Source organism: Magnolia sinica, chromosome 12, assembly GCF_029962835.1.
Source record: "Magnolia sinica isolate HGM2019 chromosome 12, MsV1, whole genome shotgun sequence".
In the NCBI taxonomy this organism is placed as follows: Eukaryota; Viridiplantae; Streptophyta; class Magnoliopsida; order Magnoliales; family Magnoliaceae; genus Magnolia; species Magnolia sinica.
Window position 1 is genome coordinate 66,747,152 of NC_080584.1, and position 10,048 is coordinate 66,757,199.

Sequence of the window (10,048 nt, forward strand, 5' to 3'; positions counted from 1 at the left end):
GATAACATAAACACACACACACATACATACATACATACATACATCCATACATACATACATATATATATATATATATATATATATATATATATATATATATTATAAGTTCTTTATTTTCATTTACATTCGAAAATACATTCATCATCCATCAAAGAAAATTGAGACAGGTTAAAGATACACATAAAAGAGCGGACATGAAAAAGAAAATAAAATCTACCTACACGATATAAGAGTGGATCTAAAAACCATGAGGCATGATATTTGCATCGAGTAGACTTATGAGTGTGTATGCATTCTCCCCCTTCAAACTTGGAAGATTCCAACTCATATTAAAGGGGATTTTTGGTTAACTGATAAGCACTCCAAATACGTAAAAAAGTAGTGCAAGGCCTGCTATGCTCGCAAACAGCTTTTCCATCTTGCATTTGTCCTAAAAATCAAGCACAAGTTACAATGATCATGATATGCATATATAACTAGTTGGCATCAATGCTAGATAAAAGAGTCAATCTCACCAAGAGGGTGATAAATAGTGGAAATAGCACAACATCAATTGCAGACAAAAAGACACATTTGAATAGGTCCAGTCCAAAAAGAAGATTGAGCCCATGTGCAATGCCGAGAATCTGGTACAGTCAATATAAATATGTTAGAGATATCCAAAAACGGTTCCGTATTTTAGAGGCACTAGCCTGTCTCTGCAGTTTAACCTTTCCAAAAAGAGTCTACAACGATGATTCTTGTGAGGAGAGAGAAATGAATCACGGCACACTTGCCAACTTGGGCACAAGTGTGCGGGATCATGGCCATTCGTAAGGTGTGGTTGACTGCAAACATGCCCTTATAATAAGAACAATCCACTCATCAAGTGGGCATTCATAAAAGGCATGGATAGTTAGAAATCAAGACTTATATTTAACATAGACATGAAGACGACTTGATCCCTCGACCAGCTTAGATTTTCCAATAAGGTATGTCACATCAAACCCCACCTGGAACATGGCCCGGATCCCACATAAGTGCCAACGCGGTGATTAAACTCAATCTCTCCTCATGCAAATCTCTTCAGCAATTCTCTTTTTGAAAAAGCAGATTCCTGGATTCTAAATTTAGATGGAATAGAACAAATACCATAGTCAAGTCTGAAACAATCACTGATAACTCTTCTTGAACACCTAACAACATGCATGTGGGCCTATTGTATTCCTCGTTGCATATCTTTTAGATCACAAGAAAGAAAACATGTTAATAATAAAATTAGCAAAGAAGTTGTGTATGTCTGTGTAAAGAGAATCCAAAGAGACAATAAAGATAAGTAAATCAGCATCTGAACAGACTACAAAATGCTATAATTGAAATTTTAACATCAAATTAACTATGCTCACAAGTGCCAAATTTTATCAGAATAAAAGGAGTGGCAGCAAAATTTTCTCATACATGATCACACCAATGACTTGTCATAAAAATAAAAACTATGTTTGAGGAGACTCTTAGAGTTCACAGTTAGGAATTTCTCAAGGGATTTTTAGAATTTTGAAGTTTTTCTCAGTGTATTTATTGGGAAAATCTCACTTAAAACATATAATTTTATAATAAGATGTTTGCAGACGGACTTGTTTGTAAAGATGCAACATGCATTATAAGTTCTTGCCTCAATTGTTCATCTTTACAAATATCACATTCTATACATTGAAAAAGAATCATTTTACTGAAAAATTTTAGTAGATAACAAAGATAGCTACAACTTACAGTTAATATATTGGAAATGCCATATCTTACAATCATATCCCATAAAGAAAAAAAAAGAATAGATTTCTTTATATCATCAATGTATCAAAAGCTAGAAACAATATCTGATTTCTACTTTTGAGAGAAGTTTGTGACAAAAGATCCCAAAATGAGGGACATACTCATGTACAAAGTTAACCCAATTTGCTCTTGCAAATAGATCCGAATTCAATACCTTCAAATGAAAATCATTATTTGAGGAATTGTAATTTTCCTGGAGAAAAAGGGGCGGAATTCATCATATATATAAATAAATAAATAATCCTTCATCAACCACCATATCGATCATCATATATATAAAACTTGAATTTTCTACCAGGATTTGACCCAATAGCTACCAAACAGTATACATCCAATGTCAAAAGCTTCAATGACATATCATAATGTATTTGAATGGGATCTTGCTTGCTCACTCAAGGCTCATTGTTGTGATAAAAGCTATGGGAATGCAACTTTCTAGAATCATAGAGAAGATGTAATCTAAAATAAAAGATGTAATCTAAAATCAAAAATTGAGATTTTCGATCCCCAAATAAAAAAATTAGGGATCTCCATCCCCAAATCAGGAATTGGGATTTCAATTCCCAAATTCGATGCTCAGGGATTTCGATCCCCAAAAATTCAGTATTGGGGATTTTCTAAATTGGCATATCTGGAATTGGGAATCTCATAATCCAATTAGGGATTTCAAATTCCGTCTAAAGAATTGAAATTTTAAAAATCGAATAAGCAATTTCAGTAATCAAATCAGATTGCATCATGGATTTCGGAATCCATTAAGGAGTAAGGGTTTCTTTTTTATATATAAAAAAACCCTCTTTCACACAATCCTGAGACTCATACCTTTACTATGAGTTGGCCGCTTATGACAACCATTGATTCTAGTCACTGATTATCGGAAGCATGGAGGCGATGAAGATGATGGATCTAAGAAAGGGCTCCACTGTAGAGGGAGAGGGAGAGGCATAAAGAGAGAGGGAGAGGTGCAGAGAGAGAGAGAGAGAGAGAGAGAGAGAGAGAGAGAGAGAGAGAGAGAGAGAGAGATGAAGGGAGAGTGAGAGGCGCAGAGAGAGAGAGAGAATGAGAGATGGAGGGAGAGGGAGAGGTGCACACACACACACACACACACACACACACACACACACACACACACACAGAGACGCAGATATCCTCTTTTGTATATGATAAAAACTTGAAATCCGAATTTTATGAGTTTTCCATTATTTATAACACAATCTATATTAACAGCCATACATGCATGGGACCATTTTCTAGATGGTTAAGATTATATCATATAATAAAATTATAAATATTTACCATTTACAACTAGACCGATTATTTGGATGGTCTGGATAACTCTAAATCTTTACCACTTTTGTTATGAATGAGTCACCATTATTTTAAATCAAATACAAAACTCACATTCTTTCACTCTCACCTAAAAACGGTACTTGAGCTTTAATCTGGTCTGACTCTGTGAGCCCCACCATGATGCATGTCAAACATCTACTCCATCATTTAGATGCAACATTCCATGGTGGGCCCACGGATTAGAAATCAAATCAATATGTGACTTGTGTGGGCCACACCACATACAAAAGTTGAGAAGGGTTACCCTCCATTAAAACATTCATAATTATTTTTTGGGCCCACAGAGATGTGGTTCACAAATCCTGCCCATCCATTATGTGTGTACCACTTGGATGAGGGGTCATACCAAGTTTCAGACGCATCCAAATTTCAGGTGGGGCCCCACCAAGTGCTTTTATATGTTTTAGGCATGTCTTCACATGATTTTAGATGGTATGGCCCACTGGAGTTCTATATATGGCCGATTTTTGGGATATCCCATAATTTAAGGGGACCCATCAAATGCACGGTGTTGATTTTTGACACACATCATGGTGTGGCCCATATAGCTCGACCTCATGGGGAGTTCCCATGAGCTTGACGTACAGAACCTTTTCCATATATATATTTATATATATATATATATATATATATATATATATTATTACTAATATATATATATATATATATATATATTATTACTAATATATATATATATATATATATAATATTTAAAAAATATATAAAAACCTATGATTTATTTGTTATATCCACACCGACCATCCATTTTGAGATATCATTTTAAGTCATGAGCCAAAGAATGAGACAGATAAAAATCTGTAGTGGACCCCACCACAGAAAACAACGAGGAGGATGATTCCCACCATTGAAACTATCCTAAGGCCCATCGTAATGTTTATTTAAAATCCAACTGCTTCAAAAGTTTTTTTTTAAATGGTTGAACTAAAATGATCGTTTGTGCTGGGGTCTGTGCCGGGGTCCAATGGAGCTTTAGATTTAACTAGTTCTCTGGACATTGCCCTAAAATGATCTCTCCAAATGGATGGAAGGTGTGGATACAAAACATCTAAATATCTATTATCAATTCAAATATCATACTTAGATCCTATTTTCATGCCACCTAAAGATGAATTCATATCATTTTGGTTAATCTTAATTATGTATTAGGGTGCGTTTGGTATGTCATGTACACATTGTTGATGGCCCCAACAGAGAGCTCTTTGTTGCCCAGCTCCTGTGGCCTGACCTGAGCCAACCTGATGCCAGACTTGACCTTGGGCCCACTTTGATTTATATATTGTATATCCATATGGTCCATTTGTTTTGCCAACTCATTATAGGATATGAGCCCAAAAATAAATCATATTTTTATCCAACCTATTGATTAGGTTAGACATCCCGAACAAAGGAAAAAAAAATAAAATAATTAAAAAAACAAATATCAGCTTCATCCAAAATGTGGTGTGGTCCAACAGAAATTTGGATGTGCTCCATGAGCTGACAAAATGGATGAATGGTGTGGATATACAATACTTACGTCAAGGTAGGCCCAACTGTTAGGGCTGCACCTAAATTGAGAGGTATATAAAGATCATTTTATGACTTGATCCCAAAAAAGAGAGGTACATAAATCGATATCTCAGGTGCACCACACCACATGAAATTGGACCATCTAAAAGAAATTTCTCAATGGTTGTTTTTATGAGTCAAATGCGTGAGGTAGCACCTCTACATGCCATTACATCTGCCAAAGTAGCCAATGGGTACAAGATCCAAGCCATCCATCTTATGATTCCCATCTGGAAGATGTAATGTCCCATCTAGAAGGTGTAATGTCCCAAAAATCAGGCTATTTTGCTCTTCACGTAGGCCACAAATTAGAAAAAGAAAAATGATAGCTAAGAACAAGTTAGCCCATTCATGGCCATTTGATCATCTTCTAAAATGTGATCCACTTGAGTAGTACGCTGGAATCAGAGACATACATGGTGGTACTCACCTAATGTACAGCTTAGATCTTGCACCCATGGGCTACTTTGGTACAAATGGTGGTATCTTCTCTCCATTTCTTTGATTTGTGGGTCCATTGTTACAAAGTTGAAATTGGGCCAGGCCAATGCCTGTCCGTTCATTGCCTATAGGCTAAGGACTCCAACTTTAGCTTACTCTCATAGCCTGCTAATTAAGGATCTAATCCCGAGTTCAGCCTCTTTTATTAGCCATGTCTATTTACCGGCCCGGCCCATTTGTTTTGCCCGGTCCATCTACGATTTCAAATGTGTTTTTGTTATGGGTCCCACTTAACGAACAACTTAGATGTTGCATAAATTACATGATCTGGCCTCAAGCTGGGGTCCTTCACAATCATGTGGGCACCACCAAGTGCTTTTATATTTTTAAAAATGTCTTCACATAGTTTTAGATGGCATGACTCACTTAAGTTTCGTATATGGATGATTTTTTAGATATCTCATAAGCTAAATGAGACACATTAAATGCACGGTGTTGATGTTTGACACACATCATGATGGGCCCCACAAAACTTACTAACATTAATTCTTAGATTCTCAGGGTGTCAATAAGTTGGGTCACAATTTTGACAAGAATATTTGACCCATTTTACATGTCTGGTCCATTCACTCTATTTTACCAATCATTACCCTCAATTTGACTAGTTACTCACCCCAATCATGCTACATATGTGAAAGATATTGGGCAAACAAGATTGATCAACAATTTGAGTGAATTTTGATTTAAACATCTGAAGTTATTTACTCTTCAATCTGGACTGATCAGATTGTCCAAAAACAGTTAAAGGTTGTTCATAATATCAAAAATATATAATGAATAGAAATCACAAACATTAGCTTGATCCAAAACTTCTATGGCCTTCAAGAAATTTTAAATGGTAGAGGTTCAATCACACTATTTCCTGTGGTGTGGTCCACTTGAGCTTTGGATATGCTTCCTTTTTGTTCTTTAGACCTCAAATTATCTATTAACATGGATGAATAGAGTGGATAAAATAAATAAAAAACAATGGACCCCACGGAGTTTACTCTGGTAAGGGTAACGAGTAACCCAAATGTAGTCGAGAAGGGTTTCCTTAAAACATTCATAATCATATATTGGGCCTGCCTAAATGTGATTTACATATCCAACCCACTCATTATGTGTGTCCCACTTGGATGAGGGGTCAGACCAAGTTTTAACCGCATCCAAAACTCATGTGGGCCCCACCAAGTGCTTTTATATTTTTTAGGATGTCTTCACATAGTTTTAGATGGTATGGCCCACTTAAGTTTTGTTTACTGATGATTTTTGAGATATCTCATAACCTAAAGTGGACACATCAAATCCACGATGTTGATGTTTGACACACATCACGATGGGGCCCAAAAAACTTACTAACATCAATTCTTAGGTTTTCACGAGGTCAATAAGTTGGGTCACAATTTTGACCAGAATATTTGGCCCATTTTACATGTCTGGTCCATTCACTCTATTTTACTGATCATTACCCACAATTTGACTAGTTACTCGCCCTGATCATGCTACGTATGAGAAAGATATTGCGCAAACAAAATTGATCAACAATTTGAGTGAATTTTGATTTAAACATCTGAAGTTATTTACTTTTCAATCTAGACTGATCAGATTATCCAAAAACAATTAAAGGTTCAAATAGTGGGTGTGCCTAATAATTTAGTAATTTAATTTTTCACAAATAAATTTCAATTTCCATTTAAAAATAACGTTTTTTTTTTCAAAATGTATATTTTTTTACTCTTTTAACAAAATATCATTTTTATTAAAAAATATTTCAAAAAATATTTAAAATACAAATTCTGAATTTTTATTTTCAAAATCTCAAAAATTTTCTCATATTTTCATTTTTCCTCAAAAATTTCAAATTACCGATTTTTTTTTCTTCAAAAGCATTATTTTGTTCTCAAAATTTTTCTCAAACATTGTTAAAATTTCTAAACTTCTCAATATTCTTTTTCATTTGATATTACAAATCATTTAAATATTACCTTTTAATTTATATATATATATATATATATATATATATATATATATATATATATATATATATATATATCTATATATATATATATACACACACATTTTTACCAACGAACCATTTTGTCGGTAATAAATTTTTACTGAGGGTTTCGAGCCGTCGGGAAAAAGATTTACGAAAAATACTAACCGAAGAAAAGTTTCATCGGTAAAAGTCTTACTGCCAAATTTTCCAACATAGAGCGAAAATTATCTATCTTAAAAATTAAAACTTTTTTACCGTAAAAAATTTTCATCGGTAAAAGTCTAACCGCCAAATTTTCCAACATAGCGCGAAAATTTACCATCTTAAAAATTAAAACTTTGTGACCGACGAAAATTATCGTTGGTAAAAATAAACTTTTCAATTTTATTTTTTTAGAAATTTAAAACAATCTTTACCGATGAAATTAATTTCATTAGTAAAAGTAAAATTTTCAATTTTTTTGGTTTTTCAAAAATTCAAAACACCCTTTACAGATGAACATTTTTGTCGATAAAGGTGGCTTTGAGCTACAAAATTAATTTCATTGGTGAATGGAAACTTTTCAATTTTTTTTTTGTTTTTTCAAAAATTCAAAACACCCTTTATCGACGAAAAGTTTCGTTGGTAAAAATTTTTTCTTGATGGTTTTGGTTCATCAGTAAAAGTCAGGGCGAAATGTTTGTAACTTAAATATACAACACTTTTACCGATGAAAATATTCGTCGGTAAAAATATTATTCCCGACGGGTTTGATTTGTCGGTAAGAGTCATGGCGAAAATTTTCTAACTTAAATATACAGCACTTGTGCCGACGAAAAGTTTCGTCGGTAAAAACATTTTTCCCGACGATTTTGGTTCGTCGATAAAATTCAGTGCGAAAAATTGTTAACATAAATATACAACACTTATACGAATGAAAAGTTTCATCAGTAAAAATATTTTTCCCGACAGTTTTGGTTCATCGGTAAAAGTCAGGGTGAAATTTGTGAATGTAAATATACAACACTTTTACCGACGAAAAGTTGTTGGTAAAAATATTTTTCCCGACGGTTTTGGTTCGTCAGTAAAAGTCAATGCGAAAATTTCCCAACCTAAATATACAACACTTTTACCGACAAAAATTTTCGTTGGTAAAAATATTATTCCCGACGGTTTTGGTTTGTCGGTAAAAGTCAGGGCGAAAATTTCCTAACTTAAATACACAACACTTTTACCGACGAAAATTTTCGTCGATAAAAAAATTATTCCCATTGAAAAAAAATTTGTCGGTAAAAGTGTTATTTTACCAATGAAAAAAAATCGTCGGTAAAACTGTATTTTCACCGACGAAATTTTTTTCGTCGGTAAAAATTTCGTTGCTAAAAACACTGTTTCTTATAGTGGGTGAGAGATTGGAGGAGAGGGAGGAGATTTAGGAAGGGAATTTGGGGCATTTATAGGAAAAGTGAGGAAGGAGGAAAGGAGGTATGTAGGAGAGGAGAGAGGAGAGGGATAGAGAGGAGTTTGTGGAGAGAAGATGGGAGTGTAGGATCGTAATTTTAGGCTCTAGTTTGGCAGGGGCTATTAAGGTGAGGGAGAGGAAGAGGGCTTGCATCCGACTCCCGCCCGGATGAAGTGAAAATGTATGCAGATTGCGTCCTACCCCTGCCCGTCTCCAGTTGGGAATGGGCAAGAGGTTTGAGTGGCCACCATGATGTATGGGTCTTATCCACACCGTTCATCCATTTTTTCTTCGTATCTTTTTAAGATACAAACTCAAAAATGAGGTAGATTCCAAAACAGATGTGGACTACACAATGGGGATTAAACTTTTATCGTTGAAAATTTTTTGGGGGCCATAGAGGTTTTGAATTGAGCTGATATTCGTGTTTTCTCTTCATCAAGGACTGTGTAACTTTTTGAATAGGTTGGATGGAAAATAAAAATCATGGTGGGCCTTAAAAAAGTTTCAATGATGAGAATCATTATCACCATTGCTATATATGTTGTGGTCTACTTCAACCTTGTATTCGCTTTCTTTTTAGGCCTATATCCTAAAATGATATGAAAAAAATGGATGGACGGTGTGGATAAGATATACATCATGGAGGGTACTCAGAGCACCTACCTATTCCTAACTGGAGACGGGCAGTGCTGGACGCAATTAACGTCCAGTGAAAACCCAAGAAATTTTCAACGGTAGGCATTAAAGCCTTACTTTGTGGTCTATTTAAACCTTGGTTTTATCTCATTTTTTAGATCATGCTATAAAATGATCTGAAAAAAAAGGATGAATGGTGTGGATAATACCTTTACATCACGGTGGGCACCACATAAAGTAGGAGTAAGGGTTCTGATTTATTGGAAAACTGTTCACATTAGGTACGACTCTAAGTCGTGCCTAAACCAGAACTAAACTTTGTATAGCTCTAAGCCGTACCTAAACCAAAAAATAAACTGTTCCTAAACAGCAAATTTGGTGTAGTGTATGTGAATTATGAAATGTAAATATACAATATATAAATCATGCCTTTAGATATGGGATTGGGGTTAGATATACCTGGGTGCCAAATTTTAGGGCATGATAGTTTTGTTTGAAACTTAACTTCGATCATTAAGCCTTTACAGAAAATAGTTGGCTTTACCATATGTATTGTATATGCAACACATGTATACTTGTTGTAGCTAGCTGGACATTCCCTTTCCAGCTACTCATGACATTTCAAATTTTCATCTTGTTCGGTCATTAGAGCAACCAAAGAAATCTTCATTTTGCCTCTTGTCAAGATCTTGTTGCCACATGTCATCACCTAAGTTGTAAGACCCGTATCCTAGTCTATACTATTCCGTCGACTCCTG

At 34.7% G+C, this 10,048-nt stretch overlaps 1 protein-coding gene across 1 annotated transcript; it reads right to left on the reverse strand.

Moving 5' to 3' along the window:
* Positions 1–233: 233 nt before the first annotated feature.
* LOC131220591 (ethylene-insensitive protein 2.2-like) lies at positions 234–2,779 on the reverse strand. The gene is made up of 4 exons (XM_058215420.1): positions 2,632–2,779; positions 1,132–1,218; positions 516–626; positions 234–430 (listed from the first exon to the last, which is right to left on the reverse strand). Exons 1-4 carry the CDS (start codon positions 2,662–2,664, stop codon positions 347–349), a joined length of 315 nt encoding a protein of 104 aa, XP_058071403.1. The 5' UTR covers positions 2,665–2,779; the 3' UTR covers positions 234–346.
* Positions 2,780–10,048: the final 7,269 nt, after the last annotated feature.